The sequence below is a fragment of the Mastigoproctus giganteus genome, chromosome 3, assembly GCF_048544385.1.
Source record: "Mastigoproctus giganteus isolate SK-2022 chromosome 3, ASM4854438v1, whole genome shotgun sequence".
In the NCBI taxonomy this organism is placed as follows: Eukaryota; Metazoa; Arthropoda; class Arachnida; order Uropygi; family Thelyphonidae; genus Mastigoproctus; species Mastigoproctus giganteus.
The window spans coordinates 156,587,681-156,610,677 of NC_143577.1; the positions used below are offsets into that span (position 1 = coordinate 156,587,681).

The 22,997-nt window shown below is 37.3% G+C and overlaps 1 protein-coding gene across 1 annotated transcript in view; it reads right to left on the reverse strand.

Annotated features, from left to right (window-relative positions):
- Positions 1-22,997, reverse strand: part of LOC150088348 (tau-tubulin kinase homolog Asator-like) — a 439,131-nt gene that overhangs the window by 175,399 nt on the left and 240,735 nt on the right. The window contains exon 5 of the mRNA XM_090369460.1: positions 7,782-7,952. Coding sequence (XP_090225586.1) covers positions 7,782-7,952 — 171 coding nt within the window. The remainder of the gene's footprint in view (positions 1-7,781; positions 7,953-22,997) is intronic.

Consider the following 22,997-nt stretch of genomic DNA (forward strand, 5'->3'; position numbering starts at 1 on the left):
ATAACATAAAATGAGTGTAAGTGACTAAGCAAGTCTGTTAAAAGGGTTAAAATGCAAATGTTTCATGTGAATAAAAAGAAAACAATGAATTAAAATATGAGAAATGATCATGACTGCAATATTCGCATATAAGAGCCATCAGTTCACAACAGAAAATATCTGTTAACCATGTCCTATGCAAGAACTTTCTCTCCTCAGACCCCAAGCAGACAGGACTGCCACTGATTGAGTGTCATTATCAAAGACCCCTACCACAGGTTGAATCTCTCATGGATCATTTGTCCGTAAACTGCATAAGGAACTGAGAAGCAACAATCATTTGGGGGAGCTGCAGATTTGGATGCACCACAGGCCATACTGTTACTTGGCTTGATCCAGCAAAAGCAAATGACAGTGTGATATTTGGAAGAGAATGCTGAGGCTGACTAATGACTATACTTCATCAATTTTTTTTTTTTTTTTTTTTTGATTTGGTAGTTGTTGGCGCATTGGCTTCTGTGGCCATATTGCACCTCCCAAGGTTTTTGCAGTACTTTGATCCAAGCCCGAGGCGGGAATCGAACCCGCGACCTTTGGGTTGCCAGGCAGGTACTTTACCCACTCGGCTAGCCCGGTCGGCCCACTACTTCATCAATAACAAAGCCTACAATACACTTAAGCAGCCATTACATATCATATACCAATAATAATGGTGAGTTTTAATGTGATCCAAGGCTTCCTATATTAAATGCAATGGTGTAGTATTGATATCTGGATTGGACACTGCCAGCATAGCTACCAACTTTTGATTTTTGAAAATTTGAGTTCACTGTAAACAGATGTTTTTTTTTTGCCAAAACAAGCAAAGAAAAAAAAAAAGCTTTTGGGAAAAAGCAAGTTTTTCTCCCCACCACAGCACTACAAATTAACATGTTCCCTGCTTCCTTACACAAATATACAGCATCAGATTTTTAATCCACTTGGATGAATTAAAAATCCGAAACCCTACCTTTAGAACTTTTCTTCGAATCTGACAAAAGTAAAACCAGATATTTTTTGCCAAGCAACCTTCACTGGAAGATGACTAATTCAGTCACAGTGAGAAGAAAGCCCAAAAAAAAAAAAAAAAAAAAAGTCTCTGCCCTTTCCAATCTAAATTCAACCCTGGGTCAAAAAAGGTCATTGGAAAAGCCAGCAGAAAAAATATTAAAATGAAAAAATGCACATTTTATATTAAAAATAAGTACAGGATTGCTAACCAGTATATAGTATGCTTACAAACATTACCTTACTTAGGATTTTTCTGTCTTTGGATATCTGTTTGAATTGTAGATTAGTATTAGTAGTGGCAAATGGTACAAGAAAGCAAGCTTATACAGCATCAGCTATAAATAAAAAAAAACCCACATCTCTCCATCCCCTCTAGTTCTCTAGTTCATCCTTTTTGAATTCCATCTGTTGAAAGTTTGAATAAATTCAAACTTTCAACAGATGGAAATTTGTTCCAACAATTAACCACCTGCTGGCTTAAGGCAAACTTCTGCACATCTGTCCTGCAACCATCCTTCCTCAATTTGAATTTACATGCACCTCATGTGTGTAGACAGAGCAATAGGAAAAATTGCTATCAGCATTGAGATTACTCAGTCCATTTGAAGCCTTAAACACCTCAATCAGATCACCTCACTGGTGCCTAGCCTCCAGATGCGTCAATTTGCAGAACTAAAGCCTTTCTTAGTAAGGGCATCCTTTTGCTTTACTCACCAATCTCACTGCCCTTGTCTGCACCCATTTAAGCAGATCGATATCTTCCCTAAAATGAGGCCTCCAGATCTGTATGCAGTACTCAAGCTGTTGCCTAACCAATGCGATAATCACCATCTTATTCCTGCTATCAGAATTCTTGTATATTACTGACAAACCTCCATAAGCTGTTCTGGCAGCCTTTCTGCACAATTACCCCCAGGTCCTTTCCATTTTCCACTGCCCTGAGTTTGCTACCATACAATTAGTACATTAATCTGAGATTACTGCTATACCCATATGCAGCGCATTGCATTTGTCAATGTTAAACTTCAATTGCTATTTCTCAGTCCATCTGCTAATTTTTACAGATACTATTGTAGTTGCACACCTTGATTACTGTCATTAACCACTCTACCAACTTTGCATCATCTGCAGACTTAGACAATGAGCCTGTACACCTTCATCATCATCATTAATAAATAGGGAAAACTACAATGGGCCCAGCACTGAACCATGGGGAACTCCACTAATAACATTAGTCCATAAACAGCAGTGTCCACTGATAACCACTCTCTATCTTTTCTACTCAACCATCCTTTTATCCAAAGCAGTAACAGTGATTATGTTTGTTGGACATCAAAATTCAAGAAAAATACTGCAAAATTTACCTTCTTCAGAAATGATGAATCAAAGAGTACTGCTGAAGACTTGGCTCTTACGAAAATTTCCAGAGCTTAACCAGAAAGAGTGACCTTACCCTCACCTGGCTGAATATTTTCTTATACTCGGCACTGATATGAGGAATTGTGCGAAATGTCAAGCATCATTTTGGATAATTTGTTAAAATTTAAGCTTCTTTGTGCATTTTTCAGCTCCCCAACCAACAGTTACAAGGAGATGATTATGCTGTTGTATCAAGCAGTAATCAGGCCACATCTTGATTATGCTGTTGTATCAAGCAGTAATCAGGCCACATCTTGAGTACTGCACACTGATCTGGAAACCTCATTTTAGAAAGGATATGGATAAGTGGGAACAGGTGCAGAGCAGAGCAACAAGGTTAGACAGTGACACAAAAGTGTACTCTTACCAAGAAAGACCTCACTGGCAAATTGTAGCATTTGGAAACAAGGCACCTGAGAATAGATTGAGGAAGCTAAATGCTAATAGCATCCTAAGTCTTTCTTAGACAGCAAACATAAGGAGACAATTTAAATTGAAAAATAAATTGTTAGAGAATAAGTATGTAGCATGTCTGTTCATGTTGTGTTTTTTTTTTTTTTTTTTGGATGATGCTTCCTTGTTTATTTGAAGCAAGGAAGCATCAATTTGTCACGTCTAATACTTATTGAGAGAATACCATGTGCACACTGCATGGTAAATTTATATTCGTGTGTGTGTGTGCGCCTTGAACTGCCTTTAAAACCTACTCTTCCCAGTCTTCAACTGAAGTTGTAATTAACTAATATCGGGGGGGGGGGGGAGTACAGTTTCCTCCTGAGTTATTCTGAGGTTTTCAGATCCCACAACATTCAAATCAGCCTACAAAGATTTTTTTTTTTTTTTACTCTCCTTGTCATTCTACAATTCATTTGTGAGTTTCTGTTCCTGAAGTGTTAAACCTCAGTTGCTATTTTTCCAACCAAATTTGTACAACAATAGTGGTCAAAATACTTGAAGGAGGGTAACCTGGTTGTGGTCATTGAACACCCTTCCAACCTTCAAATAATCATGAAATTAGCATACTAATAAATACTTAAGTATTTATTAGTATGGTCTACTGGCTTTTTATTGGTCTACTGGCTAAAAAGGCAACCTGTTTATTAACTTATTCCAATGAGCTACAATTGCCCAAAGGCAATTGTAGCTCATTGGCTTTCTGTTGCTCATTGGCTTTCTGTTGCTCATTGGCTTTCTGTTGCTCATTGGCTGAGATCCAGCTTTCTGTTGCTCCCTACAATTTTACACTGTATTTGTGCCTCCTTGTATCCTATCAGTGAAAAAATACCTCCTTATTCATTTTACATATCCTATTCAGAGCCTTATACACCTCAGTCAAGTCTCCCCTAAGTGATCTAGTCAACAAACTCTGTAGTCATTTTCTACACCACAAGAACACCAATTAGTGTACCTTATAAAGTGACCTTACAAAGGACCTTCTTCAGACCCTCAATAAGCTTGTCTTTTATATATATTTGAATGACAATGCTGGCTTCCAAACCTATACAACATTCCATGTGCAGATTGTCTCATATTAATGAAACCTTCTCTATAAACTTGCAAAGATCCGAAAAATAATTTAGAGAATACCACATGCCTTCCTGGTTGCCTGCTTATGCCACATAGTAAAATTCACATCTGATTGTCTTGTAAATTCCATATCATTTTTTGTCTTGAACCACTTTTACAACCTACTCTCCTCAGTCTACAATTTCTTACTGTGTTTCTGTTACCCAAGTGGAAAACCTTACGCATGAAGTGCTAAACCTCAGCTGCTATTTCTGCAACCATATTTGTAACTGGTCAAAATTCCATCTTCCCAAACTTAAAATCCTCAGCAAACTTTGACAACATCCCATAAACACCCTCATCTGCATTAACCCTTTTGGTAGTGAGTTCCTGAAATGCATTATGATGGTAAGTTCTTGGAACATATGAGTATAGCTAGTGAATTTCCATGGCAGTGAAACTCTGTAGAATAAGCTTCTTTAAGAAATTTAAGTTTTGTAAAAATTAAAACTTTGCACATAAAGCTTTTAAACATTAATTTGTTCTGATTTTGACTTGACTGACTTCGACTGAAATTACTGTCAAAAATAAATAAATAAAATAAATTAAAATAATAACAAAACACGTGACAAAAAGTTGTGAAAAAAATCATGAAAAAAAATTAATTAATTAAAAAGCCCCTTGTTACTTTTTTCCCCATGAACTAATATCCATTACATTCTTTCTATATTGTGATTCAAATTCATTCACTTCTAAATCAGAATTAATAATAACTTATTATATTTTGCCTTTTGTAAGCCAAAACTGGAAAAATAATGCTAAAAGGTGCAATCTTCTCTTCCAATTTCCAAAGCTATTTTCAACTTGAAACATCTAGCCAGTTCGTATGAAAACAAACATTATCTGGGATGATCTTCAAAACAAATACAGTGGCTCCTAACTTTACATTTGGTTCACTGTATGATCAAATCACTTTACGACAGACTCTCCATAATAAAATACCATTCACTATACAATATGTGGTAAGTGCCAGTCATTGTGATCAAGTTTGTGAACTGAATTTTAATTCTATTAAATGGTCATTCTAATAAGAAAAAATAGGAGGAATATTATCCACAGGCTACAAAAAAGTTTTGTTTTAAAAGTTTTTATTACACTTGATTACATTACCAATTAACAAAATTAAATGATGCGTGAAAATCAGAAGAATATTTTCTACAGGTTAGCAAAATAAAAATAAATATACACTTACATACATAGATTAATTAATATTGTAATATGTGCATACTAGCTAACTGATATTTCTGTTCACTGACATTTTCCCCCCCTTTGGATTGTAAAATTTTAAACAGTAAAAAAAGATAAGCAATGAATAACAAAGAACACGGCACACACACAAATTGCAACTAACACGATACGTGCAAGTGAGATACGGAGTAACAAGTTTACGAAGCTTAAAAAGTCGCACATCCAATAAGATCGAGTTTACTACCTGTTTAAAATAGATTGCACTAACAGAGAAGCCCAATAAACTGCAAACTGTTTTTATTGTTTTATGGTAGTGACCTCCAGAATGTGTTTCTGAAAAATATCACAAAGGCATTCAAAATTGATTCTTATAACCTTATATTCTTATATGATAACGATGAAAAGTGTAGTGCATTTTAATGATTTGAATTGGTTTTTGAAATTAAAGCAGATGTTCCACTAACCAGTGATCATGTTAACCAGTGCCTACTTATTTCACTTTATGATGGGATGGGCTTTGACTGTCTCCGACCAGATCTCGTGGTCCTTTCTCTCAGCCAAATAGCAGAGTTTGTAAATGTGTTGGCCACATGTTTTGTTTTTGCATCTTTTAGTTTTAGTTAATTTTTTTAATCAATGTGAACAATTTCCATTATAAAAATCACCTTTTAGAGAGATAAATAGTTTAGTTATATAGTGAAAATTTCAACTTCCAAGGTCTTGGAACGAATTACCAAAAAACAATGTATTATTGGGTTCACATTACAATATTTTCATGATATGATGGTGTCTCTGGAATGGATTAATATTGTAAAACGGGGGTTCACTGTATATATTGTAGGGAGCATCGCATATGAAAATTGTATATACATACTTACTACACTACTCTAAAAAATGCTTTTGAAACTCTGAAATCTGCTTTTATTTTATTTTATTTTTGTATTTTTTTTTGGCTACTACAGCAAAAGCCTATGGCTTCCTTGAACTATATGGCTAATGCTAATATAAAATGCCTGTTTATTACTCCTCTGCCTCTAGTTCTCAAGCCAACACCTGATCCACCTAAGTATCTTCTCTGTAATTCCAATTTTTTCCAATTTAAATGGATACTGCCATTTGGAAACCAGACCAAAAGATTTACTGAAGTCTAGATATAGTGTCCAAGTTGCTTTTTACATGCAAATGTTTTATGAATTTGTTATGTAGTAACCATATTGGTCATGAAAGACATTCATTTCACAAATCCACTCTTAATATGATCCCTTTAGAATTTCATTCGTCAAGGTTAGACTGGTCCTTAGACTGGGAAAAAACCAGCACTTCACCAGGGCAAGGATACCATTCCAGAGCATAATGAGATATCACCAATATTACTAATCATTTGATACACTCATATGCCATCTCTTTTAGTATATCTGGATGCATACATCCAATACTCTTACAATCAAAATTTTCTGCTGCATACTATATACTATCATGACGTTTGGAATTAAAATGGCAGAGTTCCAACGTTGCCAACAAATTCCAAAATATATGCAGATTCATTTTAAATTTTCAGTCCTAAGACTTAAAAAGGATCAGAAAAATATATGCAACTAAAATGGTTTTAATAAAATAAAAGTCACCTTGTTATAATTATTTTGAGTATTTTATGTTTTATTATTTCATCACTGAGGTCCTAAAACATCCAGCTAGGCAATTTAATTGTTTCCTAAATTTCCTTTCTCTGATTTCTCCAGAAAACAGCATTGTGTAAAGAAAATTCAGTTCTGCATTTCAGTATGATTTTCAGCCATCGTACATTAGAGAATGGAAACAGGATACAGAAATTCATGCTTTCCTCATACTTGGAAATTCAGTTAAATTACTGATGCACAACCTACAAGCTTCCTTGGGTTTAGGCCCCATGTAAAAGATCCAGGACTGTAAGGTTTATTAAGAAACTTTAATATTATTTTATAACCCCTTAGAATGAATGTGTTCAGAAGTCAAACAACCAACAGTGGAGTTACTCTCATAATACAGAATTTTCAGTACAGGAGATTGACAAAAGTGGGAGGGGGGGGGGGGAGGAGACAGAACAGAAATCGAGTTTGTGGCATTTCTGTTCACTGTTAAACAAAATTTAAAATTTATTAAACAAAATTTAAAGGAATTTAATATGCATTTTTAACTTTTAAATCATGTTGATATTAATCAGTGGCAGCAAAATGGGGGAAAAACAGCCTTCCATTTGGAATAGAACCAGCCTTCCCCAGTCTCATTAGCAACAACAGCAACTGTTTGACACCATTGATTTTACCATAATGAAAGTATTTGTCTATATACCTATACTTTCATAATGTTTCCAAATTACAAATGCATATTAATATTATTGACGGATCTGTCCAGAATTTTAATTAACATTACAGAATGGTCTTTTGCACCATATGTTTATATCTGACAAAAATATTGTTAAAACATATGGCAACAAATATTTAGGCCTTCTTTTATAAGAGCCTAAACCAAATTTATAACTGTTTCATAGATAAACAAATTATGGAAAGCCACTTGAAAAACTAAGAAATTATACAAATTACCTTATTTTTATGAGCATTTACTGAAGCATAACGAACAGTCCCCCTAAAACCAGCAGCTGCTCTTGGAGGTCTAACATCACCATTAGCTGTCACATACTGACGTGCTAAACCAAAATCTAGCATATAAACTCGACGGCAGTTGTTTGGAAGCCGCCCAACAGCAAAGTTTGACTAAATGTATATAAAAAGTTAAATTAAAAAAATAATAATAATCAAGAGCATGCACCAAATGATTTATACTTTTATTTTATAAGTGTATAATTAAATTATTAAAATTAATAACACTTAACATCAGTTGTAAGCAAGGAAAAAAAAATTTCTATTTCATGTAGAATAAATAGCTGTCATATTTAAAAAATTTTGAGCTTAATTTGATAACCAACACACACGTTTTATGTGCAAAATTCTGAGTTATCTTCTAGTGAATCAGAAGTAACCAATCATTCATTATATTCCTGCCACTCCTTTTAGAATTGGAAATTAATATATCTGAAAAATATTAGTATGTATTGGCTTTTGGTGAGAAGAAACCATAAAATGAAGAAAAGGTTCATGAAAAGAGCATTTGAACAAGAATTCCAATAGAGGTTTTGATGTATGTTAAGTGTATGTGATGTAAATATTGAGTTCTGGTAATTCATTATTCAATTATACCAACAGAGAAATTGAAAAACAATCAGAAACACAGATAATTTAAATTCCGATATCTACGTATTATTTAGGGTTGATAAAATTAAATCTGTGGGCAGAAATTAACTAATGTTATACATAAATACAGTTGCATTTGAAAACAAAAACTTGAAAGCAAATATTTCTGAATTGTGAGTAAAAACAATTTCACGAGATTTAATATTGGATTATATACATTCTCCTCAGAAGGGATGAGCGAGGCTATCACACAAGGTGTGGGTATTAAATAACAAGGCTGTACATGAAGCCATTACACACACAAAGCATCGCTGTGAAAAAAAAGACACATCGGTTGACCTTGAAACTTTCCCTAGGTATTAGAACCTACAGTACTCAATGCCATGCATGGTTTTAAGGTTGAGAAGATGAAAGAAGCTACTTGTTCAAATTAGAACTGAATTTCTATATACAATAGAACTTCGATAGTACGTCACCCTATTTACCATCAGTCTCTGTTAACCGTCACTTAACCCCACTACGTCGTAATGCATTGTGATATTGCCCCCATGTGTCACTCAATATTTGTTTACAACTCACTGTATACAGTTGTACTTTAACCTCTTGTTTCATATTTTAATAATTTTTATTTAGTAAACCCATTGAAATGACAGAGAAACGTAAGTGAGTAGTTTTGGGATTATCACAAAAAATTGAAATAATCAATCGTCAAAGAAAAGGTGAAAGTACTACAAGTACAGCATCGGTTTATGGAATAGGAAGAACAACAGTAAATGATATAAAGCATGATGCAGACAAAATTGAAAACCACATGTCAAAAATGGAAACCACTGATGGTAAATGTTACAAGTTGTAAAACAACGAAGCTTGCTAAAAATGAACAAATGGATACTGCAATGTTTCAATGTTTTGTTCAAAAACATAGCCGAGGAATTCCATTATCAGGACCTATAATAATCGAAAAAGCCACTGAAATCAATAGAAAACTAGGCGAAGATCCTTCATTCATGGCTAGCTAGCATCAGATGGTTGGATAAATGTAAGTTTTGCTATGGTATTCGACAGTTGTCGATCCCGGGTGAGAAGCTAAGTGCAGATAGCGCAGCAATTTCTGTTTATCGTGAAAAACTGCAGAAGGAAATAGCTGATCGAAGTTTGGTTAAAGACCAAATATACAAATGCGATGAGACTGGCCTTAACTTGAAGGCACTACCTCAAAAGACACTGACCTCCATGACTGAACATGATAGCACCGGGATATAAGATGCAAAAAGATCGCATCACTATAATGGTATGTTCAAATGCCAGCAGTAGTCATATATTGCCTTTGGTTGTTATAGAAAAACCAAAAAAGCCTAGATCATTTAAAAATATTAATTTAAATGCTTTGCCAGTTAAATATTTCTCACAGAACAATGCGTGGATGAGCCAAGATAAATTTCATGATTGGTTTCATAAAATATTTGTACCATATGTAAGGTCACATTTGCCGTCAAAAGGTTTACCACAATATGCAATGCTACTGATGGACAATGCATCTACACATTCCATACATGTATGTGATTTAAAAAGCTATGATGGCAAAATATCATGCCACTTTCTGCCAGCAAACACATCTCTCATTCAACCGATGGATCAAGGCATGATTGCGAGTATGAAAAGTCATTATCAGAAAATGTTCACTCAAAAACTTGTTTCGGCAGAAAATAAATTAGACGTGATAGAGTTTTGGAAAAGCTATACTATAAAAGATGCAATTTTCAATGTTGCTGATGCCTGGAATGATGTTCCAGTTCAAACAATAAAAAGAAGCTAGAATAAGTTGGCTAGAAATATATTCAACTGATACAGAAACCATTCCAAAAGAAACTGAAATTTTGCAGTTATGTTCGAATGTTCCTGGCTTTAAAAATATATTTCAATGGAGGAAGTAAATGATTGGCTGGATATGGATAAAATGGATGTCGGATGTGAAATTTGAGACGACGATGAAATAGTGCAAAGAGTGATGACAATTTTGGATGATACTGAAGAAGAAAAAGCTACTGTTGATGGAACAACAAACATAAACAGCCACTGTGAAGCTAAAAGTATGTTGTCAAAGTGCACTGAGTGGTTCAAGGTACAAGAAGCAGCAAATGCTACGCAAGTGTTGCTTTTCCTTAAAATTCGTAACATTGCCTCCCAAAAGGCTCACGGGATAATAAACAAAAGAAATTGACTGATTATTTTAGAAAAGAAATTGAATTATGTAATATTATTTTATTTTAAATTTTTTTAATGACATTACGAGACCAATGTAATGTGAAAATATTAAAATTAGGTGTGTATATATATTTGTACTATGATTTTTTGATGACCTGGTAAAAAATAAATAAAGTTTAATTAAATTTCATTAGGTTATGTATCATGTAATAAAATAAACAAGTTAGATGACCTGGTCTATTGTATGTATAATGTTTTTAATGTATATATTCTATTATCTGTCGTGGTCTCGGTCCTAACCCTGACAGATAATTGTAGTTCTACTATATTACAATTTTCAGAAAATACATGTGAAGGAAGGTTGTTCCAGAAAATAAAAAGGTGAAGGAATAAATGAGGAAGAACTTCATTTATTCAGAAGCCCATGGAAGTATCTATACAAAAGACATACAGCAAAAACAGAATATTAATGAGGACAGACAGTGGAGAGACTTTGTAAAAGATTAGTCAATAATTAGACTAACTACACTCTTTTGAATGGATTCTAGAAGCCTCAGAGGAGTTATGAGGGCACTGCCCAACTGTTGGAACAATATTCCATATTAGGTTGGATTTGAGATTTGTACAGATTGAGTAGCTGTTTAGAAGAAACATGATACCAGGAGCAAAAGAGAAACCCAGTTTTTCAGATGCAGAGGAAGCAGTATTTGCAATGTGCTTATGCCAAGAGAGAGAGATTAGGAGTCAGCGTAATCCCTAATAGAGATATGTGATCTTGTCTAGAAATTTGAGCGTCATCGAAGATAAGCACAGGAGCATAAGAATCCTTTTAGCATTACATGGTCCTTGAGGTTGTTACAGACATTCTCTCAGATAAGCCAGCAAAGCTGTGCTTGCTACCTGGGAATCTAAAACACTAATGCAACTGATATTCGGATAACACTCAAGTCAACTGGACCCATTTCAGCGAAGTATGGAAAGTCTGTGACAGCCAAATCCTCTGTTTGCACCTTCACAATGGTGGGACTGTTAGTAATCCTGGGTAGGTATAACCTCCATGCACAAGAACACCAAGGGTGACCACCCAGATGTGAACTAACATAAGCAGGGGTCGAGGTGCAGCGCCCGCACCATATGGAAGAATGCTGTCCCTCTGTGTTACCATTCAATACTAGGTGGTGGATGACTCTCATCAAACGGTGCAATACAACCACTTTGCTTATTGGAGACTTGAAGTGGTGGAACCCATGTTTAGTCTCAAGAGCTAAGTTCCAATCAACCCTTCCCCATCTCTTCCATCATGCAGGATGACTGATGACTTTTGAGGTTATGATGGACATCATGGTGAGATCCAATCTTCTTACATTTTGAGGGTACAGCTCTAAAACGGTGTTCGCAGGCCACCCTCTAGTTAGTACATCAGATCAAACCTATTGGTAATTCTTTAGAAGGCTTCCAGATCAGCTAGAGTATAATCTTGCTACCTCTACTCTGCCAGATAGTGTCTGGAGGGACTTCAAGTAATGTTTTTGCAGAGGGGGGGGGGGGCCACTGATGTCAAGGATCTGGGCATATTTTTACCATGTGTATGCCATATCCAAAAATTTCATTAGTTCCTACAGCATCTCCCCCCCGCCCCACTTTTTCTTACTATTGAATACACCATGAATTGTCAAATTAATAGAGTAAGCTTATCTGCGAAAAGATCTAAACCTCCCAAACACTTCCTAGTTCATTTCACAAATATACGTGGTCTCAATTCTAACCTCAACGATGTCCATTTCCATGTGCAATCAGCCAAACTCCATGTACTTTTTCTGACAGAATCTCAGTTATTGGTTGATTCAACTACTGCTCACATCACAATTGCCCAAATTATTCGCTGTATGATTCCTTTCGCCTCAAAGGTGGTACTTGTGCATATGACCATTCTGATATTCCCTGTCAGAGACTTGGTAATTTGGAATCTCCTCTTTTCGATATTCTCTGGTTTAAAATCTTTCTACCTCATTCTGTCAAATTCATCTGTTGTGTCTACCATTCTCCCAACTCCACTAATCAACTTCAACTTCCTCTCGTTACAACTTGACTTTCTCCAGTACAACTTCCCTAACAGTGAGGTAATTTTAATGTTCACAACTACAGCTGGCTTCCATTTTCTAGTCACACCGACCCAGCTGGTTGACGTGCTGAGGCTTTTGCAATTACTAATGACCTTGCACAGATTGCTCATTTCCCTACAAGAATATCGAACAATCCTAACCATACAGCTAACACGCTTGATCTTTTTCTCACAAACAACCCTTCTAAGTACACAGTCAAAGTGAGTGGTCCTTTGAGCATCTCAGATCACAACTTGGTGATTGTCTCTTCTCCAATGGAGCCTTTATTTCATGGCTATTCCCGACCTTGGGTTGCTTGGCATTACAAGAATGCAAAATGGGATGACCTGCGATTTTTCTTTTCCTTGGTAGGACTACTTTTTCAAAGCTTCTGATGTCAATGTTTGCTCAGATCATGTCAATTAAATTATTCTTGTAGGAATGAAATCCTTTATCCCACACTCCACTTTAAAATCTCTTCCTTTATCTAAACCTTGGTTTTCCAATAAATATGCTAAGGCTGTTGAAGAGAAGAATGTTGCATATCGTAATTGGTTTGTTTCCAATTCTTCAGTTTCATTTTCTGCCTACACCAAAGCTCGCAACAATTGTAAAGCAATCATTAATCAGTCCAAACTAGATTTTGAAAAGGCTAAGGGTAGAAAACTTGTTTCTTGCCCTAATGGTAGCGGAGCATTCTGGTCCCTTGCCAAAGCTATTGGCCACAACTTTTGCCATCTCTGCTCCCACCTCTGTCAAAACCAGATGGTTCTATTGGTCACTTCGGCCAGGAATAAAGCTGACCTGCTAGCATCCCATCAATGGGTCCAATCAATGCCTCCTGTGATCTGTCAAAAGGATTTTGATGAATCTTGATGCTAAGAAAGCTCCAGGTCCTGATGGTATTTCTCCACTTGTTCTCAAAACCTGCACTCCTGAACTTACTCCTGCTCTTTGTCGCCTTTTTTCACTTTCTTATTCCAAAGGTGTTTTTCCTTCTGATTGGAAATTTGCTCATATCCAGCCAGTTCCTAAAAAGGGTGATAAATCCCTCCCACTCCATTATCATCCCACTGCAATTAATTCTACTCTTTCTAAAGTAATGGAGAAATCAATTAACCACCAACTCTTAAACCACCTAGAAAACTTCCATCTGATCAATGATCACCAGTATGGATTCCGTTAGTGTCGATCCACCAGTGATATTCTGGCTTATGTTACCCATTTATGGTCAAATTCAATGGAAACATTTGGTGATACACAAGCAGTTGCTCTTGACATCTCAAAGAGTTTCGATCGTGTTTGACATAAAGGTCTAAACAAGCTTACCTCTTATGGTTTGCCAACTGTTTTTTGTAATTGGTTATCCAGTTTCCTCTCTGATCGCTCACTGAGGGTGATGGCAGATGGCTCTCTGTCTTCTAACTCCTCCACTAATGATGGGGTCCCCCAAGGTTCAGTTCTATCCCCCAATCTTTTCCTCTTGTATATTAATGACCTTCTTCCATTGACTGGCAATCCTTTCCATAATTTTACCGATGATAGCACATTAAATTCTACATTCCATTTTGAGAAACCTTGCCCTGCTCAATCAACTTAAACTTCTCGAATATCTGCTACCAATTCCTTAAATGCCAATCTTCAGGTAATTCTCCAGTGGGACAAAGGCAACTTAGTTGATTTCAATCCTACTAAAACTCAGTCTTGTTTTATATCTCGCAAAATCGCAAAAAGGATTCTTCTGCTCCTATGTTTATGTTTGGTGACATTCCGATTTCTAGGCAAGTTGATATATCTCTTTTGCGGATTACTCTGACTTCTAATCTCTTTTGTCACAAGCACATTACAAATATTGCTTCCTCTGCTTCTAAAAAACTTGGATTTCTCTTTCGCTCTCATTACTTTTCCTTCAAACAGCTGTTCACTCTGTACAAATCGCAAATCTGCCCTACCATGGAATATTATTCCCACGTCTGGGGTGGTGACCCCAAAACATCTCTCAGGCTTCTAGATTCAATTCAGAAGAAGGCAGTTAGGTTAATTAATGACTCATCTCGAACAGAGTCTCTCCTCTCGCTGTCTCATAGACGTACTGTTTCTGCTGCATGCCTTTTCTACAGATACTTCCATGGGCACTGTTCTTCTGAATTGGCTTCTATAATTCCCACTCTCTCTCTTTCAAAACAGTCCATACATGTGCCGCCACCACCACCCAACATCCATTTACTGTCTTAATTCAAGCTCACAGGACCAACTTTTCATCTTCCTCATTTATTCATTCAACTGTCTTTTTCTGGAACAACCTTCCTTCATACGTATTTCCTGAAAATTACAGTCTACAGAAGTTCAAGTCTAATATCAACAAAAATATCTTCTTTCATCTTCTCAACCTCCAATCCAAGCACTGTACTAAGTACTATAGGTTCTAATACCTCTCGTGTTTCGGGTTTTCATAAAAAAAAAAAAAAAAAAGAAAGAAAAAGAAAGAAAAAAAAACCCTTACACTTCACCCCACCGTTCGTTCGAAATACCTGTCCAGCTGAGCCTTAAATTTATTTATGCTATCAACTTCCACAACAAGGGATGGAAGTCTGTTCCACCAACCAACTACCCACTGGCTAAAGGCAAATTTCCGCACATCTATCCTACATCTGTCTTACCTCAATTTGAATTTATGCCCTCTCGGGTGATTATTCTGAGCAAGAGGCAGTATCTCATCAGCATTGAGCATGCTCAAACCATTCAAAGCTTTGTACACCTCTATCAGATCACCTCGCCGGTGCCTAGTCTCCAGACACTGTAATTTGCAAAACTTAAGCCTTTCTTCATAAGAGCAACCCTTTGTTCCGTTCACTAACCTAGTTGCCCTTCTCTGTACTCGTTCCAGCAGCTCTACATCCTTCTTGAAATGAGGCCTCCAAACCTGTATAGAGTACTCAAGGTGCTACCTGACCATTGACTTATACAAGGGAATAATCACATCCCTATCACTGCTAGAAAAATTCCTGTATATCATTGATAAGACACCATGAGCTACTCTTGCAGCCCGTCTGCACTGCTCAGAGAACTTCATATCTGCCTGCACAATTACCCCCAGGTCCTTTTCATTCTCTACGACTGTCAGTGTAGTACCACAGAGTTGATACGTTGCTCTGGGGTTGCTGTTTCCCATATGTAGTACAATGTGTAGTACAATGGGGGAGTACAATGTGTATAGAAAGGATAGACAGGATAGACAGGACAGGAGGGGAGGAGGGGTTATGCTATTAGTTAAAAAACACATAAAATCCAAGGAAGTGAAGCCAGTCGACATTGATGGGCAGGGCAGTGTCGAGTCAGTTTGGTGTGACATAAGCATAGGTAAATCAAAATTGAGAGTAGGAGTGTGCTATAGGCCTAATGACTCTGATGAGTATAATAAGATACTGTACAGGGAAATAGAATGGGCCAGTAAATCAGAGTCTTATAATGGGGGATTTTAATTTCCCAGATATTGACTGGAATTTGTGGGTTAGTCACTAACACACTAGCAAGGCTTTTGTGGATTTATTGGATGATTGTTTTCTACACCAGCATGTTCGGGAGGCAACTAGAGGGAGTAATACTCTTGATCTGATTATCAGTAGTGATTCTTCATGCATTAGGAATCTGCAGATAAAGGAACCACTGGGTGGCAGTGATCACAGTGTGCTGAAGTGGGATTTACTCAAGGAGGTAACTACCATCAGAGGTAAAGGGAAGGGTTTTTGCTTTCGTAAAGGCGACTATGATGGTCAGAGACAGTATTTAAATTCTATACAGTGGGACCAACTGATGTTACCAACAGCAAATTCAAAATGGGAAGCATTCAAGGAACTAATCTTTGGAAGCTACCAGGCTTTACATACCAACCAAGAAATATTGTTCAAGGTTCAGGCCTAAATGGTTGTCAGATGAACTAATGAGACATATGGCAGAGAAGAAAAATGCATGGGATACATAAAAATTAATGGGTGACATGGAAGCCTATGATAGATATAAGTTGGTCTGTAACCAAGTCACAAAGGAGATTAGGCAGGCAAAGGCAGATTATGAGAAATACTTGGCAAAGGATATTGGATGATTGTTTTCTACACCAGCATGTTCGGGAGGCAACTAGAGGGAGTAATACTCTTGATCTGATTATCAGTAGTGATTCTTCATGCATTAGGAATCTGCAGATAAAGGAACCACTGGGTGGCAGTGATCACAGTGTGCTGAAGTGGGATTTACTCAAGGAGGTAACTACCATCAGAGGTAAAGGGAAGGGTTTTTGCTTTCGTAAAGGCGACTATGATGGTCAGAGACAGTATTTAAATTCTATACAGTGGGACCAACTGATGATGTTACCAACAGCAAATTCAAAATGGGAAGCATTCAAGGAACTAATCTTTGGAAGCTACCAGGCTTTACATACCAACCAAGAAATATTGTTCAAGGTTCAGGCCTAAATGGTTGTCAGATGAACTAATGAGACATATGGCAGAGAAGAAAAATGCATGGGATACATAAAAATTAATGGGTGACATGGAAGCCTATGATAGATATAAGTTGGTCTGTAACCAAGTCACAAAGGAGATTAGGCAGGCAAAGGCAGATTATGAGAAATACTTGGCAAAGGATGCAAAGAAAAACAGAAAAGAGTTCTTTACCTATTTAAACTCAAGAAGGAAAGGGATGAATCAGATTGGTCCACTGAATGTTGATGGTTCAACAGTTGAGGATCCAGCTCAGGTGGCTAACAATCTAAACGAGTATTTTGCATCTATATTCACACATGAGGAGTTATTCAGGAAGGGGAATGTCGTAGGTGAAGTAAACATTGGCAGTGAGCTAGATGATTTTCTAATAACTGAGAGGAAAGTGGAGGAGAAATTGTTGAGGATAAACATAAAAAAGGCACCCGGGGTGGATGGGATCTATCCAGTTATATTAAAGGAGGCAGCAAAGGAAGTAAGCAAACCCCTAGCCATAATTATGAGAGCTTCTTTGGACTCAGGGGAGGTACCCATGGACTGGAGATGTGCAAATGTAACCCCAATTCACAAAGGAGGATCAAAGGCTGACACAAGTAATTATAGACCTGTTAGTTTAACTTCAGTTCCACGAAAATTAATGGAGGCACTGGTTAAAGAAGCACTGCAGGATCATCTGGACAAGAATTCAGTTATAGCTCAGACACAGCATGGTTTTGTTAAGGGCAGGTCTTGTCTGACCAATTTGATTGGATACTATGAATGTAGTCACAAAAGAACTGGATGCAGGGAATAACTTTGATATTATATATTTGGATCTTAGAAAGGCTTTTGATACTGTTGCGCATGGAAGACTGCTGCACCAATTGGAGAAGTGTGGCATTGGAGGCAAATTGCTGCTATGGATAAAGGGATGGTTGAGTGGCAGAAGACAGAGAGTGGTAATCAATGGACACTGCTCAACGTGGACTAATGTTATTAGTGGAGTTCCTCAGGGTTCTGTGTTAGGTCCATTGTTGTTTTCTGTATTTATAAATGATATTGATGATGGTGTATCAGGCTTAATGTCCAAGTTTGCAGACAATACCAAGGTTGGCAGGGTTGTTAAGGACACTACTGATACTATGCTGCTGCAACAGGATCTGGAAAGGTTGAGCAGATGGGCTGAGAGGTGGCAAATGAAGTTTAACATTGACAAATGTAAAGTACTACATATGGGAAACAGTAACCCCAGATCAACGTATCAACTCTGTGGTACTACGCTGACAGTGGTAGAGAATGAAAAGGACCTGGGGGTAATTGTGCAGGCAGATATGAAGTTCTCTGGACAGTGCAGACGAGCTGCAAGAGTAGCTCATGGTGTCTTGTCAATGATATACAGGAATTTTTCTAGCAGGGACAGGGATGTGATTATTCCCTTGTATAAGGCATTGGTCAGGCCACACCTTGAGTACTGTATACAGGTCTGGAGGCCTCATTTCAAATGGATGTAGAGCTGCTGAAACGAGTACAGAGAAGGGCAACAAGATCAGTGAATGGAACAAAGGGTTGCTCTTACGAAGAAAGGCTTAAGTTTTGCAAATTACAGAGCCTGGAGACTAGGCTTACAGAGCCTGGAGACTAGAGGTGTATAAGGCTTTGAATGGCTTGAGCATGCTCAATGCCAATGGGATTCTTCATCTTGCTCAGAATAATCACCTGAGAGGGCATAAATTCAAATTGAGGAACGACGGATGTCGGACAGATGTGCGGAAATTTGCCTTTAGACAGCGGGCAGTTGGTTTGTGGAATAGACTCCCATCGCTTGTTGTTGAAGTTGATAGCCTAAACAAATTTAAGGCTCAGCTGGACAGGTATTTCGAACGAACGGAGGGGTGAAATGGGAGTAGTGGTTGTTTTCTTTTTTTTTTTTTTTTCTTTTTTGGCTGATGCTGAATAAGCTTGCTTTCTTGCATCATATGCCTCTACTAATGCTAATGCTAGTACTTTACATTTGTCAATGTTAAACTTCATTTGCCACCTCTCAGCCCATATGCTCAACCTTTCCCGATCCTGTTACAGCAGCATAGCATCAGTAGTGTCCTTAACAACCCTGCCAACCTTTGTATCATCTGCAAACTTGGACATTAAGCTTGATATACCATCATCAATATTATTTATAAATACAGAAAACAACAATGGACCCAACACTGAACCCTGAGGGACTCCACTAATAACATTAGTCCACAATGAACAGTGTCCATTAATTACCACTCTCTGTCTTCTGCCACTCAACCATCCCTTTATCCATAGCAACAATTTGCCACCAATGCCACACTGCTCCAATTTGTGCAGCAGTCTTCCATGTGCAACAGTATCAAAAGCCTTTCTAAGATCCAAATATATAATATCAAAGTTATTCGCTGCATCCAATTCTTTTGTGACTACATCATAGTATCCAATCAAATTGGTCAGGCAAGACCTTCCCTTAACAAAACCATGCTTTGTCTGAGCTATAACTGAATTCTTGTCAAGATGATCCTGCAGTGCTTCTTTAACCAGTGCTTCCATTAATTTTCCTGGAACAGAAGTTAAACTCAGAGGGTCTATAATTACTTGTGTCAGCCTTTGATCCTCCTTTGTGAATTGGGGTTACATTTGCATATCTCCAGTCTGTGGGTACCTCCCCTGAGTCCAAGGAAACTCTCATAATTATGGCTAATGGATTGCTTGCTTACTTTGCTGCCTCCTTTAATATAACTGGATAGATCCCATCCACCACAGGTGCCTTTCTTGTATTCATCTTCAACAATTTCTCCTCCACTTTGCTCTCAATTATTACAAGATCATCTAGCTCACTGCCAGTGTTTACTTCATCTATGGCATTCCCCTTCCTGAATAACTCCTCATGTGTGAATGTAGATGCAAAATATTGATTTAGTTTGTTAGCTACCTGAGCAGGCGAACCATCAATATCAAGTGGACCAATCTGATTCATCCCCTTCCTTCTAGAGTTTACATAAGTAAAGAACTCCTGGCTGTTTTTCTTTGCATCCCTTGTCAAAGGTTTCTCATAATCTGCCTTTGCCTGCCTAACCTCCTTTGTAACTTGGTTACAGATCAACTTATATCTATCATAGGCTTCTGTGTCACATGTTAAATTTTATGTATCCCATGCATTTTTCTTCTCTGTCATATGACTCATTAGTTCATCTGACATCCATTTAGGCCTGAACCTAGAAGAATATTTCTTAGTTGGTATGTAAAGCCTAGTAGCTTCCAAGATAAGTTCTTTGAATTGTTCCAATTTTAAGTTTGCTGTTGGTAACATCATCAGTTGGTCCCACCTTATAGAACTTAAATACTGTCTCAGACCATTGTAGTCGCCTTTACGAAAGCAATAACCCTTCCCTTTACTACTGATGGTAGTTACCTCCTTAAGTACATCCCACTTCAGCACACTGTGATTACTGCCACCTAGTGGTTCCTGTATCTGCAGATTCTTAATCCATGAAGAATCACTACTGATAATCAAATCAAGAGTATTGCTTCCCGAACATGCTGATTTAGAAAACAATCATCCAATAAATCCATAAAAGCCTTACTAGTGTGTGAGTGACCAGCCCCCAAATTCCAGTCACTATCTGGGAAATTAAAATCCCCTATTATAAGACTCTCTGATTTACTGGCCCACTCTATTTCCCTGTACAGTTTCTTATTATACTCATCAGAGTCATTAGGCCTATAGCACACTCCTACTCTCAATTTTGATCTCCCAATGCTTATGCCACACCAAACTGACTCGACACTGCACTGTCCAGCGATGTCAACTGGCTTCACTTTCTTGGATTTTATGTGTTTCTTAACTAATAGCATAACTGCTCCTCCCTTCCTATTCTGTCTATCCTTTCTGTAGACGTTGTACTCCCCAAATTCCAGTTCTGCATTACTTATATCTGTGTGACACCACATCTCTGATATCCCAACAATATCTGCCTTTAATGTTTTGAGCAATACCTCAAATTCATCAAATTTATTTACTAAACTGCAATCATTGGTGTACACGCAAGTATACATGCACCTGTTCTTTTTCTTAGCTACCCTAACACAACCCATGTGTTTACTTGTACCCCAATGACTCCCAGCAGTCTCTGAAATATCCTGCATCTTATTTGCCAAGCTGCTGCTCATTCCAATAGAAGCAGTGCAAGAATCACTTTCACCTCTGCCATTGGCTACTGTTAATCTATTAGTCCTTGTATCCCCCCAATCTAGCAGTTTTCTGACCCACCTAACACTGCCTTGATAGCATCAGCAAACATTCTTGCACCCTTTCTATTTAAGTGTATCCCATCCCTGTAGAAGCAGTCTCTCCTGTTAACAAGTACAGACCAGGCTGAAAAAAATTCTACCCCTTGAGCCTTGCACAATCTTTCCAGGGCCGAATTGATCGACAGGGCTCTCATCATATACTCCCTCCTATCGTATCTACTAATTCTCTTATAATCATGGCTAATGGTTTGCTTTTCTCTATTGCTGCCTCCCTTAATAAAATCATAAAACAGGTAAATACATGAGCTGTGTTTGGATAACTATGAGTAAGACAAGGTGCATGTATACTTGCACGCACAAAAATGGGTAGGAGCAGAGTAAATAAATTTTATGAATTTCAAGCGTTGGTCAAGTCATTAAATGGAGACATTTTGGGGATATCAGAGATGTCATGTTACTCAAATATAAGGAATACAGAATGTGATTATGGGGAGTACAATGTGCACTCCCCATATTCGCATTATACCATTAGGTAAGCGGCACATAAACTATTATGCTCTTAGGTAAGCACATAAAATCTAAGGTAGTGTATCCAGCTGACTTGGTTCGCCAGTGCAATTTTCAGTCAGTTAGGTGTGACATAAGTATTGGGAAAGCAAAAATGGGAGTTATAGACATAATGACTCTGATGAGTACAACGAATAATTTTACAAAGAAATAGAGTGGGCCAGTAAATCACAATGTCTTATAATGGGGAATTTCAACTTACCAGATATTGACTGGAACTTGTGCATTGGTTACTCACACACTAGAAAGACTTTTGTAAATTTATTGGATGGCTGTTTTCTACAGCACCATGTTAGAAAGGCAACAAAAGGGAGTAATACCTCGATCTGATTATCAGCAGTGTTTACTCATTTATTAAGAATCTGCATATAAAAGAACTATTAGATGGCAGTGATGACAATGTACTGATGTAGAGTTTTACTTGAAGATGTAACTACCATCAAGGATAGAGGGAAGGGCTTTTGCTTTCGAAATGGCAATTACAGTGACCTCAGACAGTTTTTAAACTTTAATGAGTGGGACTAACTGATGATGTTACCTTCAGCAAATTATAAATGGGAAGAATTAGGAAATAAACACAGAAACTAAGAAATACCGTTCCAGAGTTAGACCTAAATGGATGTCAGATGAACTAAATAAGACCCGTTGCAGAGAATAAAAATGAATAGGACACAAATTATGAGGTGATACAGAAGCCTATAGTAGATATAAACTAGTCTACAGTCAAGTAAAAAAGGATGGTAGGCCAGCTAAGGTAGATTACTAAGAAATGTTTGGCAAAGAATGAAAAGAACAGCAAAGAACTCTTTTCTTAAGTAAACACTAAAAAGAAGGAGAAGAATCACATAGGTCCACATAATATCAATGGTCCAATGGTTGATGGTCCTGCTCAGGTTGCTGACAAGCTGAATAAGCATTTTGCATCTAAATTCAGATATGAGGAATTCTTT